Source organism: Coffea eugenioides, chromosome 2 (assembly GCF_003713205.1).
Source record: "Coffea eugenioides isolate CCC68of chromosome 2, Ceug_1.0, whole genome shotgun sequence".
NCBI lineage: Eukaryota > Viridiplantae > Streptophyta > Magnoliopsida > Gentianales > Rubiaceae > Coffea > Coffea eugenioides.
In genome coordinates this window covers 76,006,416-76,026,413 of record NC_040036.1, presented here as the reverse complement: position 1 = coordinate 76,026,413, position 19,998 = coordinate 76,006,416, and the positions used below count along the sequence as shown (strand labels likewise).

At 36.9% G+C, this 19,998-nt stretch overlaps 1 protein-coding gene across 1 annotated transcript; it reads left to right on the top strand.

The window, feature by feature from the left end:
• Positions 1-264: 264 nt before the first annotated feature.
• Positions 265-12,003, top strand: LOC113760296 (pleiotropic drug resistance protein 3-like). Its single transcript, XM_027302851.1, has 24 exons — positions 265-602; positions 934-1,057; positions 1,591-1,676; positions 2,790-2,874; positions 3,253-3,412; positions 3,511-3,587; positions 4,562-4,615; positions 4,716-4,806; positions 4,963-5,264; positions 5,334-5,615; positions 5,737-6,050; positions 6,247-6,407; positions 6,494-6,597; positions 7,112-7,265; positions 7,356-7,482; positions 7,638-7,716; positions 7,808-8,140; positions 8,220-8,510; positions 9,289-9,372; positions 9,484-9,617; positions 10,161-10,388; positions 10,801-10,972; positions 11,055-11,309; positions 11,737-12,003. Exons 1-24 carry the CDS (start codon positions 265-267, stop codon positions 12,001-12,003), a joined length of 4,302 nt encoding a protein of 1,433 aa, XP_027158652.1.
• The last annotated feature ends 7,995 nt before the right edge of the window (positions 12,004-19,998 follow it).

The following is a 19,998-nucleotide window of genomic DNA, read 5'->3' as shown; positions in this document are numbered from 1 at the left end:
TGGATTGGTTGAGCATAGCTTCTGCTGGCTCTGCATGAGACAATCCCAGAAATTGAATGTTCAGCCCCTAATCTATGCTTATTTTTACAAAGCCACCAAAATTTAGAACTGTGAATAACGATGATAGTCTAGTTATGATGCCTGCATTTCACGCCTGATCAGTCTTTATATAGTCCAACCACCACAGGCATCAGCAAACTTCGAAATTCTCTTCTTGTTATTCAACTACTGAAGACTTTCAGTTCGCAAGAGAGGTTCTACACTATGACAGAGTTAGTTGCAATAGATGAAGTGGAGTTATCTCACCAACCCACGTCCAGTTTCAGAAGCAACTCAGTCTTGAATGGTGAAAATGATGAACATATCGATGAAGAATGTGCTTTGCAGTGGGCTGCTATTGAGAGATTGCCAACCTTTGAAAGGATAAGGTCATCTTTGTTTGATGTGAATGATGGAAATGAGGCCAAAACTAATGCAAAAAGGGTGGTTGATGTTACTAAGCTTGGAGCTCAGGAGAGGCATTTGTTCATTGAGAAGCTTATTAGACATATTGAGAATGACAACCTCAAATTGCTGCGGAAAATCAGAAAAAGAATGGACAAGTAAGTATTCTTCTCTTTTAGTCCAGTTTTCTTCAGATAAAAAAAGAAAACAAGATTACAAAATTGTTTGGTACATGTCAGAAGCTCATTGTACCAAGATAGGATTCAAATGGATATGGTGGTTCATATATCCTGAAGTGGCCTCTTTCAATGAAAAAAAAAAAAATTAGCCCAATAAAATTTTTGAAATCAATCAGTAGGCAAAAGTTTCGTTTTTGATTAAAAGTTGTTCGTCATCATTATTTAATCGGTTTGACCATTAGCTTATTCTCCAGATGCAAAGGTTTTGCCTCTTGACTAAGAGTTTGTTTTCATTGAATGATTCTTGCAGAGTAGGTGTAAAATTTCCGACAGTGGAAGTAAGATACAAAAATGTAAGCGTTGAGGCAGAGTGTGAAGTTGTATATGGGAAGCCACTCCCTACTCTATGGAATACTATGAAAAGGAGCATTTTGGTAAGCAATTCATGAACTACAGGTTCACAGCTCTCTGCAAGGTTGAAGTTGTACTTAAGTTTGAAGTATTTTGGACTCTGTTTGTCATTTTTTCATTCAGTTCTACTTGAATGAAAAACTCATCGTTGACTAATCATATTGTGTCGTACTATATTTTTGTCTATCTTACTGAGGTTTTGGAGACATTTTTTAATTTTTCAATGCGCACCTCTGTGTTTTGCTTGTATGTCAAATTAAGCAACATATGGATTTCTTGATAATTTCTAGCTACCTAAGGTTTGATATTTATAAGATTTAAGTTGAGTAACTATTGAGTACCGATATCAGACATACTAAACAAACTTAATCGATAATCCCACTATATATAGACATCTTTCTAGTATCTTGTTCTCGTTCTGTCTGCTTTATTAGACTGAAGAGTGCCTCCATGGATTCATGCTTCCTACAGTATCGTTCTTGCTGGTTTTTTTTTTCTTCTTGCTTATCTCTGCCACTTCCTTTTAATTCAAGGAGCTGTTTATCTTGTTCACTAGGATCTTGCGAGGCTTCCAGGTTTAAAGCCACGAACGTCTAAGATCAGCATCATTGGTGGTGTCAGCGGTGTAATCAAGCCTGGAAGGTATACAAACAATACACTTCCGTAGGTGCTAGTGCATGTCCTACTTTGTTCTTCTAAAGACTGCTTTCTTTTCCCTTAATGCAATCAGTTTCCTTGTGGCGTATTCCTTAGAATAAGATAATTCTTGTTATTGCAGAACAATGCGAGTCAGATAAACATCACGAATACAAATCCAGGCTTAGCTTCAACTACTTTCGGCGATGGTGTTCCTAAGTGTCTCCACATTATTGACTTCCAACAGCAAACTCCTCTTTACCCCAGATAAAATAACTAAAATTACAGTTATCCCATTATGCCAATGGCTATTCTATAGGAAACCCAAGTCTTTTGCTAGCTTTTGGTAGCACTCTTTTTCTCGCCCCTTACTTTCTCCAACATTTTAAAGTAGTATCAATTACTTAGGCAGTTGAGTGGAACCTCTTTATTTGCCTCAGTTCCTGCAGAAACTAAACTATCCCCAACTGGATAAATCTCAAATACCTCTCGTGGGTTCATAATAGTCAAAAGAATATCTCATACATCAAGTTTGTGCAACAATCCGCCAATTTTCCTTAAACAAGTTAGTTATATAGGAAGACTTAATTTTTGTTTTCTTTTTTGGACTATAGGGGCTTTATTGAGACAGATTGTTTGTCGGATGACAAGCTTCTGTACCATTAATTCAAATTGGATACCACGTTTCTTAACTTAACAAAGTTAAGGTAAGAGTAGAATTAAAAACCTGCAGTAAAATAGGAAGCAATTTAGATCTTATATCTGTAAACAAAATAAAGCATATATAGGGAAGAAATTAACTTTTTTGAGTTTAAAAGGCTGAGATAAGAAAGTGAATAGTCAATTAAGAACTGTTAGTTTCGGATGTGTGCTGCAGAAAGATGTTAGGTTAAAGAACCTGAGTTGCATTGATAAATTATCCCTGTAGTTTTTGAACTTCATACTCAGTCCATCTCTGGAGTACAATTTTGTCAAATATTTGAATGGTTTCTTACCCCAATTCAAGCTTTAATATACGACACATTGCCTGTTGTCTATCTCAAGACCTGTTGATCAAAATTAACTTGTTAAATCGACTGCTCTAACGCTTGCACTGATCTAGGCTTATTTCTGATGCAGAATGACTCTACTTCTTGGTCCTCCAGGTTGTGGGAAGACCTCGCTGTTGAAGGCTCTCTCAGGAAATCTTAACAAGTCTCTCAAGGTCTTCTATGCTATGCTTTTCCTAGATGTAATATAGGATACAATTGAAGCTTTGACCACCCTCCTACAAATTACTGAACTAGTAAGAGTTCACATTCGTGGAAAATGGATGACAGACAAGATTAATAATATAGATAACTCCTGTGCATTTGGCTTCTATAGATGGGTTTTCCAAGAGCTTCTGTTCAGTAGATTGTTGTGATATCATTCATGGAATTCCTTCAGATTTAGTTTCACAAGCAATTAATTCTTATGGGTTCTAATATTTTGAGGGAGAAATCACTATGGCTTCCTAGGGGCTAGGACCATCCATGTGTCATTGCATGGTTCTTCACATGTCATTTTGTGGTCTTGTCATGTATTTTCCGGTTATTAACAGGTCTCAGGGGAGGTTTCTTACAATGGCTACAAATTAACAGAGCTTGTGCCTCAAAAAACTTCTGCTTATATAAGCCAATATGACTCTCATATCCCTGAAATGACTGTTAGGGAAACACTCGATTTCTCCTCTCGCTGTCAAGGAATTGGAAGAAGAGGAGGTATGGGTTTCAGCACAGCAAAAGTGTCTTTTCATATAAAACATATTGATACAATATGCTAAAAAATAGTATTATTCATGTCTTTCCTCCTCTTAAAGAGATTATGATTGAGCTGAGTCAAAGGGAGAAAGAGGCAGGAGTTCTTCCTGATCCAGATATAGACACCTACATGAAGGTAACCTTTGAATTTGAATTCACAGGATGTTATTCCAACTTAATTCTTTCATGTACTGATTTCTTCTTATAATGAAATCAATGCAACATGACAATCACCTATTGCTATTTACTTGTCCTAATTTAAGTTGGTGTATTAGCATATTGACATGGCCATGATCTTTTGTCTTGGATAACTGGAGAGAGCTACAGATATCAACATGCTATTGTTCCTTTTTATCTTATTAACTATGATCTCTATATTCCTGTACTGGTCAGACTTGGAATTCATTTATGTCCTTTTTTCATAGTTAAAGATGCCTTTCAAGATTTTCATTTTGATTTTTTAACCAAATTCTAGCTAGATGAACGAAAGCTAGACATGATATATATGAGCATCACACTAGTTATACTATGAAGTTTTTCGGTCACATCTTTCTGCAATTAAATTATGTACAACATGGTCTCCTATCGAGTCTTTCTCCAGGTTTTCAAGTGCGTTATGCCAGAGATTGAATAACTGAATTCTGGAATCTAAGATGCTGTTCAATCTCAAAAGAATGTTTAACTATCCAATGTGAGAAAGAACTGCATTTCAACCACGATGAAATATTTGCTACTAAACTGCAACTTTTTATTTTTTTTTTATTTTTATTGCAGTGGAAATAATCCAGTGAGTCTGCCAGGTTGTTGTGTAATCTTGTAACTAAAAAGAGTCACTCTTGGATTAGAGAACCTAATTGGTTAATTCGACCTTTTTCATTGCACCATTTGCTTTTGCAAACAGCCTGAGTCCTGGTTCCACTTCTTTCAAGTAACTATGTAGCTTTTTGAATTCAGATTTGTTGCACTATTGGTAATAATGACTTTAAATGGAACTTTTGTTTCCTCTATCTCTCTCTCACACACACACATTGTTATGTTCATGGCATATGCTATGCTAACTTCTTGTAAATTCATGATTTGTTCTGTGTTAACTATATCTTATTTGTTCAGGCAATCTCAGTGGAGGGACAAAAGAGAACACTGCAGACAGATTACATTCTAAAAGTATGTCCTTTTCTTTATAAGAGGTCACCCCCATATTTAGTTGAAAGTTTGACTGCATTTAGGTATATGGTTGCACATTGACAATTATTTCCATTATCAGATACTCGGGCTTGATATCTGTGCCGATACACTTGTTGGAGATGCCCTTAGAAGAGGCATCTCTGGTGGTGAAAAGAAAAGGTTGACAACAGGTAATATTTATCTTCAAACTTTTAAACATGAAAATTTGCCTTTCACGGATTTAGCACAAATCATTTAAATAGCTATAACTTAGCAAATATGAAATGTCAACTGGAAAACAACTAGAAAAGAATTATTCAGAATTGGATTCTATTGTCATAATGCAGGGGAGATGACTGTTGGGCCTCCTAAAACTTTATTTATGGATGAGATATCAAATGGCTTAGATAGTTCGACCACCCATCAGATTATAGCTTGCCTTCAGCATCTAGCACATATTACAAATGCTACGATACTTGTTTCGCTTCTTCAGCCAGCTCCAGAAACATTCGATCTATTTGATGACCTCATTTTGATGGCTGAGGGGAAGATTGTATATCACGGACCTACAGACAATGTTCTTGAATTTTTTGAGAGCTGCGGATTTATTTGTCCTGAAAGAAAAGGTGTAGCAGATTTCCTTCAGGAAGTAAGCACATCAAGCTCATATTTACTTTCTCCTTTTTATTTCACATCTAAGCTATTAGTTTTTTTGCAGGTTATTTCAGAAAAAGATCAAGCACAATATTGGAATGGCAGCAAAGAGACTTACAGCTATAGTTCTGTCGATACGTTATCAAGGGCTTTTCAGCAGTCTGACTGTGGGAAAAAGCTTAGCACACTGCTTTCTGCTCCATTTGAGAGTTCCCAGCACAGTAAAGATGCAATTAATCTTAGTGCATATTCTCTTCCTAAATGGACACTCTTTAGAGCTTGTATATCAAGGGAACTTCTTCTGATGAAGAGGAACTATTCGGTTTATGTTCACAGAACTGTCCAGGTTAGCAAAATAGCTTTAGTATTTCATTGTTTTGTAATGGTTTTTAATTTTATGATATATTCTCAGTTTTATATATCATTGTTAACAGACAATTCAAGTAGTCTGCTACTTATCTTTGCAGCTTTTCCTAATTGCCTTTATGACTATGACCCTATTTTTGCGGAGAACAACAGATTTTGATCTTCCTCATGCAAATTATTTTATGGGAGCTCTTTTCTTTTCTCTTATTATGCTTGTGGTTGATGGACTCCCAGAGCTGCCAATGACAGTTGCAAGACTACCAATTTTCTATAAACAGAGAGATTTGTATTTCTACCCAGCTTGGGCATATGCTATTCCATCTGCCATACTAAAGATTCCTATTTCATTGTTGGAAGCTACAGTTTGGACATGCATAACGTACTATGGCATTGGATATTGTCCTGAGATAGGAAGGTAGGTGAGACAGAAGAAGTTTTCTTTTCTGTAGACAGATCCAATACCTGCAATGTCCTTCAGAAGCCATGTTTTTAGCTTTCTCAGTGACTTAAAAGTTTTTCATTACCAATTTTTGAGAGTGGTTGGCCTAAATACATGCTTATACTTCTTGAACCCTTTCATGGTTTTCTTACAAAGCATCAGTCTTTCCCAGGTTCTTCGGCCAGGTAGTTCTATTGTTTGCTGTTCACTTCACATCAATATCCATGTACCGCTTCTTGGCATCTGTCTGTCGCACCATGGTGGCTGCCTCATTCGCTGGTGTCTTGTCAATGTTGTTGCTCTCCATATTTAGTGGCTTTCTAATCCCGAGATGTAAGATTTTTCAATCTTTTTCAACATTTTCTTTCTGTGGTTGATTTTACGATGCAGTGGAATTAAGAAGATGATTTGAATTGTAGCCTCTATGCCAAATTGGATAAAATGGGGATTTTGGTTTTCTCCAATGACATATGGTGAGATTGGTCTTGCCGTAAATGAATTTCTTGCCCCACGATGGCAAAAGGTAATCATGTCTCTTATGTAAGAGGAAATTGCATTGACTTTTTCTGTTATATTAAGCAAAACCATTTTCTGCTGAAGTACTTGATATGGCAAAACGAAGCAACAACTGTTTGGCTAGAATAACTGTTTGCTTAGGGTCATCCATCCATGCCTAGCCATACAAGCAGTCATTTCTCATTTGGTATTTCATTTTATTCTGAAGTAATTGGCATTGTACAATGAGAGAAATTTCATTTACAATACTAGTATATAAGAAAAGATCAATGTTGGGTGGTGCAAAAGATGCAAGTTACTCCAAGATGCAGATAGGAATCCATATTATGTACTATAAATTCAATGAATTTAACAAGCTGCTTGTAATTAGTTCCCTGGAAGATTTCATGGTATTCTGAAACATATAAACCAGAGTACAGGGTGCATGTATGTATTTGAGTATCATTTTCTCAAATTGTATTCAAAGTTTTTTGGCTGCTGATTCTTTTTTCTTAATTGTTGCTTGTCATCCTTGTGTTCAGATGCTTCCATCAAATACTACAGTGGGAAGAGAAACACTTGAAGCACATGGTTTAAACTTTGACAAACAATTTTTCTGGATTTCAATTGGCGCACTGTTTGGGTTTACAGTGCTTTTCAATATTGGCTTCACCTTGGCCCTAACTTTCTTACCTCGTAAGTTTATCTTCAATAAAGTAAGAGTGAATTCTAAATGATTGCCTAAAAGCACATACTAAAACTTCTTGTTTGCTGAGATGCATTTAGCTGCTGGTACTCGTGCCATTATTTCCGGTGATAAGTTCCCTCGAACACAAAGTAAAAAGTCCACCAGCACATCACATGAGGAAATGTTGAGAAAATCTTCTACTACTATCACAGAATCTCATAAAGGTTGGACTCTTCCAATTTCTTCTATGTTTATGTAATTTTGTTGTCCACTGATTCCATGACCACCTTAACCCTTCTAGCTTTGTCAGGTAATTCCCCTTATTCATTGGTTTCTGTACTAACATCCTCCTTGACTAAAGAGGTTCTCTGATCTCAATTTGCAGGGAAAATAATTTTGCCTTTTGAACCCCTGACTGTTGTATTTCAGGATTTGCAGTATTATGTTGAGATCCCTACGGTAATGATAATCAATTTGGTCGAAATTTGACAATCTTAGGATGTCAAGATCATTTGGGCTAAAATATAAAATGTAACTCTGTGTACTGTAGGAAGTGAAGGAGCATGGCTACAGAAAGAAAAGGCTTCAGCTTCTTTGTGATATTACAGGCGCACTTAAACCTGGTGTTCTGACAGCACTAATGGGTGTCACTGGAGCTGGAAAAACTACTCTTCTTGATGTACTTTCTGGCAGAAAAACTAGAGGCATTGTTGAAGGAGAAATAAAGATTGGAGGGTTCCCCAAATTTCAACAGACATTTGCTCGTATCTCGGGTTACTGTGAGCAAATCGACATACATTCTCCCCAAATTACAATAGAAGAATCAGTTATTTTTTCTGCTTGGCTACGCCTTCATCCTCAGATTAATCCACAAACAAAATTTGTATGGTTCTAACTATAATAAGTTGAAAATTTTTCCATTCTTTTGTGTTTTTGAACTTATAATTTCACTCTACTGCTAGGATTTCGTGAAAGAAGTGCTTGAGACCGTTGAACTTGATAGAATCAAAGATAATTTGGTAGGCATCCCAGGGGTCAGCGGTTTGTCAACAGAGCAGCGCAAGCGGCTCACAATTGCTGTGGAGCTGGTTGCTAACCCATCCATTATTTTCCTAGATGAACCTACGACAGGATTAGATGCAAGAGCAGCTGCTATTGTCATGCGGGCTGTAAAGAATGTGGCTGATACAGGGAGAACAATTGTTTGCACTATCCACCAACCAAGTATTGACATCTTTGAAGCATTTGACGAGGTAAGTAACAAGCAGGGAAGCACATAAATGGGGTTTTGCACTTTTGTGGTTAATCATCTGATCATCAATGTGAAAAACTAAGAATGGAGTAAAGATATTTTACATAGTAAGACCGTAGCTGCTCAAGTGCCATTTGCTGTTCTCTTGGCTTGGTAGTCAGAAGACGAGAAATTTCATGTCAGTGGTGAAGTTACTGAGCCATAATGACTGAAAATAGGATGTTGATTGTGAACATATGGCTTTTAAGATCCTAGCACAAAGTAATATCGTGGCTAATAAATAGTCTAAAAGTTAAATGACCTGCAATAGGAATTACGAATTATTAGGTCGCTTCTGCTTAACTATGAACACTTTTCTGGTTTGGTACTTTCTGTATATTTTTCGGTCATTACAATTGAAACACATCATCATGATCAGATGCTCTTGACAAATTATCCTAAGAGCCGCCAAGGAAACAAAATTTCCTACTTTACAGTTGAAATGCTTCATTACTACCATCAGTGACCAACATGAATTTGCATTTCTTTCATATTCATTGATGAGCACAACCATGAAGATCTCTTTTAGAAATCAATATCTTAAAAACAAGGATAAATAGTTTACATCTAAGTTTCTTCATATGCTAGCGAAATCTTAGCTTTTCTAAATAATTTAAGATGCTTCATCATAAAACTAGTTTCCTACAGTCGATTTTTTTTTTGGAAGCATTTTCATGTATGTGATTTGAGATATAAAGAGGTCGGTAGCATTCTTATCTTAATTTTCCGTCAACTTGTAGTTAATTCTTCTGAAATCTGGGGGACGCATGATCTATTATGGACCACTAGGTTGGAATTCTTGTAAAGTTATTGAATACTTTGAGGTCAGTTTTCAAATGTTGAAGTTGCTGTTATACAAAATTTATTTTTGCAAAATGTAATTTTCCTTTTGAGCTTGTAAAGCTATTACTTCTGTTACCTTAACCATGTAACAGGGTATCCCAGGCGTCCCAAAAATAAGAGATAATTATAATCCGGCTACATGGGTTTTGGAGGTCACTTCTACATCATCAGAAGCTGAACTTGGTGTAGACTTTGCTGAGATATACCAACATTCAGCCTTGTATATGTCAGTCCAACGAACAAAAGTTTAAGTCATGTTACTGCCTTTATTGCCTTACTATTATCCCTATACATAAGAAAGAGATTCTTAAAAGATAACATTAACTTGGTCAAAAGATTGTAATTACTCTATTTGTGACATTTTCTGAAGACTGTTGACATTGAGTACCTTAGTTGTGGGAAAAGTTCCCAAGAGGTTTTTTGCCCCACTGTCTCCTAAAAACTATAGCTTGCAATTTTTCTTCAAGGTTTGGTGTTGAGAAAGGTCTTTTGTGGTGTCCTCTGTAGTTATACTTCTGCATAGGTGTTACGACTTGTAGAACGTAGATAGCTATATGTTAGAGTGAAAAAAATTTTCTAGCAACTAAGAATGTGGTTTCCCCCAACCCCCCTTCCCCCAAAAAAACCAGAGGATCTACAGTGGGAAAATGTGGTTTAATTTTGTCTGTTTTTGCTCACAAATGGTATTTGACATATAATCAACGCCCTATTTTTTTAGTCGACATAAGCCATTAACATGTCTGGGATCCTTCTGTTCCTTATTGACTAGGAATAATAAAGAACTAGTGGCAAGGCTGGGTTCTCCACCTCTTGGGTCTAAAGCTCTGGAATTCCCTACCAGCTTTTCACAAAACATTTGGGGACAATTCAAAGCTTGCCTCTGGAAACAATACTGGTCTTACTGGAGAAGCCCTTCGTACAACTTGATGCGCTTCTTGCACATTTTCGCAGTTTCTATGATTTTCGGGTTTTTGTTCTGGAATCAGGGGCAGAAAATGTAAGTATGTGCTGAATTTACTCAAACAAAGTAATAACATCTGCTGTAGAAATCCCAGAATTCCAAAAGATGGATGTTCTTCCTGCATGGAAGAGATTAATCGGTCCTTTTGACAGCATGTACTAGACTCCGTATTTAGCTTCCTCATACAAGTGCATGGCGATTGCATGGTTATAATGCTCGTGTCTGAATGGGGTTCTTTGCAGTCTGATTGTTAAATTTTGGACCATGCTTTCTAATTGTGTAGTTCGGTGATGTTATTCTTTAAATCATTTTATATATTCTACAGAGAGCTCATGCTGTTGTTTCAACATATCTTCCATGCACAAGTTACAGGGTTCTATCTGTAATAATACAAAGATTTTCCCCTAACATCTTAAAATGTCGATATTGATATTCCTACATATGATAGGGATAATCAGCAAGGCTTATTCAACGCGTTCGGTGCAATGTACCTTGCTGTATTCTTTGGTGGTGTAAATAATTGTTCTTCAGTTATGCCATATGTCAGCACAGAGCGAATAGTTCTTTACCGAGAAAGATTTGCCGGAATGTACACTTCATGGGCTTATGCACTTGCCCAGGTATAAAGAAAAATTCACAGGCCGGGCATGCAAATTTCTATTATTTCACAGGCTAATTGATGTATTGCATTGTGTGTTGCAGATTGTTATAGAGATTCCCTATAGCTTTGTCCAAGCGCTTGAATTTACAGTCATCACATATCCAATGATTGGATATTATTGGTCAGCTTACAAGGTTTTTTGGTACTTCTATTCGATGTTCAATGCCTTATTGTACTTCAACTACATTGGCATGATGATAGTTGCAATGACACCAAGCTTTCAAGTGGCTTCAATCTTGTCATCTGGTTTCTACACAGCAGCCAACCTCTTTGCTGGATTCTTGATTCCTCAACCGGTAAGCTATCATCTACTCAGCATGAACTATTTCTAGTTTGCTGGAACTTTATCCACTTCTGCACTTTCATTGACAAGGAATTTTAGATAAAATTCAATGTACCAAAATCTTGTAAAAAACAGTCCAGCATGAGTCATGACCCATACTTCTTCCAAACATCTTTTGCAGCTTTTAAGTTTTGGCCAAATGTTAAGAACTTGATCATCATGTACCAAAATAGTCCAAGAGTCATGACCCATACTTCTTCCAAACATCTTTTGCAGCTTTTAAGTTTTGGCCAAATGTTAAGAACTTGATCATCTGATAGCCAAGACTCAATGTTCTTCTAGATAAGCACTTCATGTAGGCCACAATGAGATATAAGTTCTCTAAATTCTTTTTGTACATTCTTTTCTTACTTACAAATTTGTGTTATTTTAACTTGCAGCAAATCCCAAAGTGGTGGATTTGGCTATATTACATAACTCCTACAGCTTGGACATTGAATGGTATGCTTACATCACAATATGGAGATATCCAGAAGGAAATTGATGTGTTCGGAGACACTAAAACAATAGCAGCTTTTTTAAGAGATTACTATGGGTTTCATCACGATCGATTACCCCTTGTAGCTTTTATATCAATCTTATACCCTTTGACCTTTGCTGTTGTATTTGCTTTTTGTATTCAGAATTTAAACTTCCAGAAGAGGTGATGATCATGTAATAGTCTGTAAAACAGTGGTTTTATAATAATGAATTTGTCATCATAAAAGCAGTTACAAATCCTTTAGTAACAATTTTCCAAGAGTTATTTTCAGTCTGTTGTGAAGGAAGTGTTGAAGGGCCATCAAATGGTCAATCAGAACTCAGAAGGAAGTTGGAATTTCTCCTCTGGTCATTGTTCGTTATCTTTCAACCCCAAAGAAAGAAAAAAAAATCCTTGAAAGGGATAGGGGCAATTTTCACTATGAAGAAGGGAATAAAAGTGGCAGGGTTGCAGTGAAACCGACTTTTATGTGGAAGTAGAAATATTTCTGGGGCAATTCTTTACAAGACAGATTAAATTGCAATTTAAGCATGCTGCCAATTTTAATAGCTTAGGATGCAAATTGCAATCTAAGCATAGTTAAGGGGTGGAAAGTGAAATTAACCCTACAAATATTTCATTTGAAATTGTGCAATGCTAAACGTAGTTAAGTGCTGTAAGCCTGCAATTAAAAGTTAAGGGGGACAAAATGCAATGTGAGAGTAGTTTGGGGGCTTAAAATACAATTAACCCTTTTTGGCCAAAATAATGAAACAAAAATAAAATTAGATATTTAGAGAAAAGAAGGGTAAATTACTCAGTCGTTATTGAATTTTTTGAATAGTTAAGATTTGACCACTCAACTATTAAGAGTATATTTTTACCTACTGAACTATCATACGAGTAAATTTTGGGTTATTCCATTTGATTCCATCGTTAATGCTATCAGATCTAACTATTAATAGTATATTTCGTGAATTATGATGACTCTTGGATCCGATAGAGTTAATGGCGAAATTAAATCAAATGGTCCAAAATTTATACTTTTAATAGCTTAGAAGTAAAAAACATACTATTAATAGTTGAATGATCAAAACTCGACTTCAAAAAATTTAGTGACTACTTAGATAATTTGCTCAGAAAAACAAAGTAGGTAAACCGTGGACCCATGGTTCCACTTTACTTTGTGGCCAAATAATACATGACATTTAAAAGCAAAACAATTGAAACTGTGGGAAGTGAGGTGGCCTAATTATTAATTAAGGTTGATAAAAGCCTTATATAAAAAGGTGGGGGCCTCAAGAAAACAAAAGAAGTGGAAGAAGGATAATGCATGCATTTGGTTACTTCCATTATTGGACGCAGAAAACAAAAGAACTGATAATGCATGCATTTAGTTACTTCCATTATTGGACACAGAAAACAAAAGAGCTGGAAGAAGGATCATGCATGCATTTAGTAACTTCCATTATTGCCTTATTGGACACAAAAGCGGGAAAGACAATCAGAAAGAGGAGCATCGTAGATCACACCTAGTGACTACTTCAATGTGATAAAATATCAACGCGAAATCAACTCTGAACTCCGAACTCTGAAGCTGCGTATAACAGAAGGGAGAATATTTTGTTAAGGATCTAAGGGCAAAAGCTATGTAATCTTCTCTTGCACTCTTTCTTCAACCTTGACTTGTTTCTTTCTTGTCCTGACTCCTGATCATATATATGTGTGTGACGCTTAAGAATCCACGAGTTTGAATACCAGACACCTTGGGCTGCATGAATAATTGAATATATATCCTCCGGTTGATTTCATACGGAACCCACCTCTAGATTTTGTAAAGCAGTTGGTGCTGGATGACAGAGTAATAAAATTTACTCTGTTTTCTATCAAAAAAAAAAAAAATTGAATATATGCCCTTTAGTTGAAAGATGGGTTAGTGGATCGCTTTATATTTTCAAATACACTTGACTCTTGAGTCATTTGATCTGGAGGCCTTATTGGATTCAATGAGTCCATGGTATCTAATTATCTATTGTCTAAAAGGGACTGCATTCTAATAAGTGGTCAATAATGGCCTAATTGTAATCAACTTATTTTGAATTTTTGACTCAACCATCTCAATTATAAAAATCTCTCAAAAAAAAAAGTAAAATTTATATCTATTTTGTGTTAATAGTGATGTAGTGTATCCTTGAGAGTGAAGTTATGGATATTGGTTAATTATAAATTGCACCTTGATTAAAATATTTACCATTAATGCTCTGTTCCTTGAACTATCCATTTTTAGCTGTACAAGATTAGAGTTGAAAGCAACTTTCAACGAGTTGGACAGAGTTATGTTCAGAATTGATTTGAAAATTAAAAGGAATGTTTGAACTTGGATTGTGTTTGATAATTTTTTGAAAGAAATTGATCGAGTTTGGCTTGAAATTTTTGATGTACATGAAAAGCTTGGTTTGGCTTATCTTAGTATCAAATCCAAGCACATAAAATCAAAACTTGGTTTGGCTTGAAATTGCATGTTGTATTATATAGAGATTTTCACCCTAATTTGTTGCTTTTTTTCCCTTAATTTCTGCTCTCTAATATTCATGAAATCTATTATGATGAATTACGGATGTGATTAAAATCAATTATGCCTATTCAAGAGATAAGAGTATTATATGTTTGCTATTTTACAAGATAAGCAATATAAGGAAATGAAAGAAGCTAAGTTAAGGAAGGAGACTTCATGTATATTTTTATGAAATTTACTTGCTTTATGTGTTTCTGAACATATCGAGTCGGACAATGTGAAAATTGTGATTGGATTGTTAATATTTTCGAGTTTGAAGTTATGTTCGGGTTTGGATTGATAGCTAAATAAACAAGTTTGTACGAGTCTGGTTTGAATTGAGTTTAAGTCGAGTACCAAATTGTTTTGTTCGATTTATAGACCTATACAATATCTCAAATTGGAAAGAATAAAGGTGGAAGGGTAGCAGTGAAACTGACTTTCATGTGGAAGAAGAAATATTTATGGGGCAATTCGAGTTTAACTTGAAGTTCTTTACAAGACAGATGAAACTGTAATTTAAGCATGCGGCCAATTTTAATAGTTTAGGATTGATGCAAATTGCAATCTAAGCATAGTTAAGGGGTGGAAAATGAAATTAACCCTGGAAATATTTCATTTTAAATTATGCAATGAATTGCAAGTTAAAGGTAGTTGAGCGCTGCAATTAAAAGTTAAGCAGGGTAAAATGCAATGTGAGAATAGTTTGGGGGTGTAAAATACAATCAACTTTTTTTGGCCAAAATAATGAAACAAAAATAAAATTAGAGATTCTGAGAAAAGAAGAGCAAATTACCCCCGATAGCTACTACATTTTTTGAATAGTTAAGATTTCACCACTCAACTACTAACAGTATGTTTTTACTCATTGAACTCTCAAATGTGTAAATTTTGGGTCATTCCGTCTGATTTTATTGTTAATTTTGTCATATCTAACTATTAATAGTATATTTCAAAAATCATGCTAATATGTAGAGTTAACTGTCGAATCAAATGGAATGGTCCAAAATTTATATTTTTGATATTTCAGAAGTAAAAATATACTATTAATAGTTGAGTGACCAAAACTTGACCATTCGAAAAGTTCAGTGGCTATCCAGATAATTTGGTTGAGAAAAGAAAGTAGGTAACCGTTGGCCCATGGTTCCACTTTTCTTTGTGCCCAATTAATACATGACATTTAAAAGCAAAACAATTGTAACCGTGGGAAGTGAGGTGGCCTAATTATTAATTAAGGTTGATAAAAGCCTTATAAAAAAAAGGAGGGGGCCTCGAGAAAACAAAAGAATGGGAAGGATCGTGCATGCATTTAGTTGCTTCCATTATCAACATAATCAACATAAGTAGATAAAGTGCGAAGAGCTGTGGTGACCTGGAGGTTTTTCGTCGTCCTCTCACGTGCCACGCATGTGGGTTAGCAGCATTGTGTTGTTCGCGCATGGCGCGGCTGGTTCAGCTCCGTTGCCCTCTTCTCTTCTTTCTTTTTTTTACATAAGTAGATAAAGTGCGAAGAGCTGTGGTGACCTGGAGGTTTTTCGTCATCCTCTCACGTGCCACGCATGTGGGTTAGCAGCATTGTGTTGTTCGCGCATGGCGCGGCTGGTTCAGCTCCGTTGCCCTCTTCTCTTCTTTCTTTTTTCTGTCAGTAACCCATGTGTCTCCTGCTGCGCTTTCTGCTGCATTGATAGACTTGTTTCTCTATCTAGCAGAATCCAATGCCTCTGCTTTCGCCTAACTTCTCTCTCTCCTTCTTTTTGACGATATTGTTCTGTTTGCTCTTATCCTCCTATTCTGAGCCCGGGTTCACCAGCCTGCTGCGCTATCGGCTTCTCTCCATTCGTTGTTGTTTAGTCTTCACTCCTCCCAGGTGCGGCACCCACCGCTGTTATGGTCGCCGCTCGTTAGTTAGCTTAACTGAGCTTAAGCTGTGGCTTTGGGGTTCGCTCTTCCTCCGTGTGAGTTTTTTTTTTCCTTTCCTGTGAGATCCAAACTTTTTCATTCGCCTTCTGCTTGGTCCTTAGCTTGAAACTGATGTTTTTTTCTTTGCTGTTTGTTTCTTTCCTTTCTCGAGCCGCACAAGCCCCATCGAACCTCTATCTCACGCGTTCTCTGCGTTTCAGCCACACAAGCCCCATCGAGCCTCTGCCTCTCGCGTTCTCTGAGTTTCGGTTGTCCAGATCAGCTGCCGTCCTTTCCTCCTACTCCGCTGTAAGTCTTCTTGTTCTTCCTTTAAGGTTTTTTTTTTTGGGTTCTTTTTAGCCTTTGGGTCTTTTATGTCCTTTACATCTATGCCGACGTTACAGGTTATCGTATCTTATCTTGTCTTACTTGGTTTTAGATTATCTTCTTGCAAGATATGTTCCGTTTTGTGTATTTAGAAGGCTTGGGTTCCGTTTTGTACAGTTGTGGGTATTTTGAATCATCCTCTTCCCTTGTGTCTTAGTGATTTTGGCAAGTTAACTGCAGCTGTCTACTATATAGCTTATGTTTGCCACTGAAACCCACCATCTTCTCTTGCTTTTTCAATGCTTTTCTCTTTTCTTTTACTGATTTGTGAAGTGATCCTTGAACTGTTTTCTGACAGGCCAGGGAGGTGCCATCTTTGCCCTTTTTCCCTCTCTGGACGCAGGCCTTCTGTTTTTTCTCTTGAGTCAGGTGCGATCTCGCCTTTCTTAGTTTTTTTTTTCCCCTGTCCACGTTTCGCGGTTCCCCCCTCCCACCAAAAGGCTGATATTTTTTTTTTGTTCTTTGATTCCCATTTCGAGCTGCGAAGCGGCCATGCATCCTCTGTCTCTCGCTTTCTTTGTGTTGCAGTAGTCCAGATAAGCTGCCGTCTGTTCACGACGCCTCCTTCTCCTTCATTGTACCTTTTCTGCCTCTTCCTTTCCGGTGAGGTACGCTCCTCCTCCGACATTGTACATTTCCTATTTCTTCCAGATAAGCTGCCGTCTGTTGTTAGCCGAAATACATGTACCTTTTTCCTCTTTTTTGTGGTCCTCCCTTGCAAATTCGAGGCTGTGTTTTGTGGTTCTCCCTTCATTTTTTGCAATTTTTGAATGGCTTGCTTTTTCTCTTCTTGTGGAATATTTAGATTGGTTTTATGCTTATTGTTGGATTTGCTTGTTTTTTTTTTCGTATATTTTTTTAGGGAACTTTTTGGTGCTTTCGTTGTGCTACATTCTCCTTCACTGTGTAAGTTTGCTAACTTTTTTATGTATGTATTCTTATCTTTTTAATTCCTTGGGCTCCGTTTTAGTTAGCTTGATGATTGTAAAACTTGTAAACTGCTCTTAAGTGTACTCTATACATGTTTATGAATAAATGTGTCCATTCATGAACAATCTTCTCTTAATTTTTCCTTTAATTTGAATAATTCTTCATGTTTCCTTTTGTTTCTGGTTAGGTTTTTTACAGGGATGTATAGTGATTTTTTTTGGAAAAGGGTGCAGCTTCCTGGCTAGAGTTTTACGGCAGATTAGAGTTGTAAATAGGCTAATTTATTTTTTTTGTTCTCCGTTAGGCTATGTTGATATGAATTTGGTTTCATTAGCTGTATTTCGCACTTTAAATTGATTGCCGTATCTTGCCTTTGAGGTTCATTCTTCCCTTCAAGTACCGTAAATTCCAATCCTTGCACCTTGGGATGTGCTTCTTTAGAGAATTTTCCCTCGTGCATTTAATTTGTTTTTTTTTTCTCACTCTCGATATTATGTTTTACATGCCTTTTTTTTTCGTTTCTCCTCTTTTGCTCATTCCAAAGCATTCCCCTTTTCTTGTGTCATTTTGCGTATTCGGCCACTAGAGCTCTTGAACACGCTTGTAGAATTAACTTCTTGCCGAGGTTCTTAACCTGCCTTCCTTTTTTAATTTTTTAAGCTGTCCATGGAGCCTCTGCGCGTGTCCGAGATTCATAGTTCGCTGTCCCAGTGGACCTCTGTTATCCAGGTCATAGAAGCTTCTCGTACTAAAACTACCTATGCAGGCCGTGCATCAAAAATTTATCGCCGCTTCGTCTTTTCTGATTCACACGTAATGCATTGTTTTTTCCCTTCTATTCTTCTTCTGCTTGTTTCTTATTTTTCTACTGTTATTTTTTTATTGTTTCTCTGCTACTGTTGCTGATAGGGTGTGAAGGTTTTTGTTGTTGCCTTTGATGATAATGTTGCTCGTATTGAAGGTTTACTTGTTCCTTTCAAGAAGTACTGCATTAGTGGCGCTTCTGTTGAGGAAGTTCCCAGACCTGCTTCTCCAGATTTGTATCGATTCTTTTGGATTATAAACAGAGATACTTTGATCAAAGAGGTTTTAGAGACAGCGACACCGAGCCTTCCGCCTTATTTTGATCTTACACCTTTCACCTCGTTCCAGCATTTGGCTGACAGCCATGTCTCTATAAGTTAGCTATTCTTTTGTTATTTCTTTTGTGTTATCCCTTTTTTTTTCCCCCTTCACTTCATTCTGCTTGTTGAGTTCTGCTCATTTGATGTCATTGCCTTACTTTCCAACAGACATGATTGGAGTTGTTTTGCATGCTTTGCCGGTAAGGGAGTCCCGTTTTGATCTACCCTCTGTAGTTACGAGAGACTACGTTGTTGTTGATCAGAGGTTGTTCTCGCTGCTACTTTTCCTGGTTACCATTTCTTTTTTCTCTGTATTGATTGGCTTTTTTTATTTGTTTTCTCCAGTAATATGCCTATTCTTTTGACGCTGACTGGCGATCTTGTGTCTGAAATCGGAAATGCTATATCGGATGCCATTGCCTCCGTTGAATCGAAACCGGTTATTATTGCTATTAGAGTCAGGGTTAAGACCAGCGATTGTTCGTTCCATACCTTATAGCCATCTGGAGTTGTTCAGTTCATTTTTTTCCCTGCTTCTTATTATATGCTCCATTCTTTTCTCGTTTAGATTTATCCCTCTGTACAACGGCTACTTCGGTAGTTTTGATTTCTCCGAGAGTTCTCGAATCCACACATCTTGAACAATGGTTGTATACTCCTCCTTTCTGCAATTCTGAAGGAGATTTGTTCCCTCTTTCCCTACCCATGGCAGACTTGGCTTATCATTATTGTTTTCTGTCTGTCTCCATGTAGGTACCGCAGCAATCGCTCTGAGCTAATGGCTTCTGTTTTGGAGAAGAGATACTGCAACCCCCTTCTACTTCTTCCTCCTGTTACCGACGCCATGTTATCTACTGTTTCTGGTGTTGTCGCAACAACTCGATTTGTTAGGCGCCTTCTCTGTTGTTTCTTCTTTTTTTTGCATTTCCCCCCCCTTCGTTTTCTGAGTTACCCTCTTTGCTGTTCTTGTGAAAATGCTTGTTTTTTCCTTATAGCCTATGGGTGCTTCATGGATTAAGGGCCGCATTGCTGTAGATCGATTGCATCGGCTCTGGCATTTGGCCTGCCCGTACTGCTTTGCATCTAACAACTTTATTGAGACTCTAGGGATTTCTTGTGTTACCTGTCTTAAGGACCTTTATACCTTTCCTAGGTGCAGTTATGCCGCTTATTGGCTACGTTTTGCTTATGTTTACTCTTTTCCTGCTGTTTGCTTTGACTTGGTGAATATGTTTCCCCCTGGTTGCTCTTTGAATCCTAATTGACTTATCTTCTACTTCCAGAGCAC

Coding starts and splice junctions, on each gene's coding strand:
- LOC113760296 (XM_027302851.1), top strand. CDS start 265: ATGACAGAGTTAGTTGCAATAGATGAAGTGGAGTTATCTCACCAACCC. Junction 5,265..5,333: donor TAGCAGATTTCCTTCAGGAA/GTAAGCACATCA, acceptor GTTTTTTTGCAG/GTTATTTCAGAAAAAGATCA. Junction 10,973..11,054: donor GGGCTTATGCACTTGCCCAG/GTATAAAGAAAA, acceptor TGTGTGTTGCAG/ATTGTTATAGAGATTCCCTA.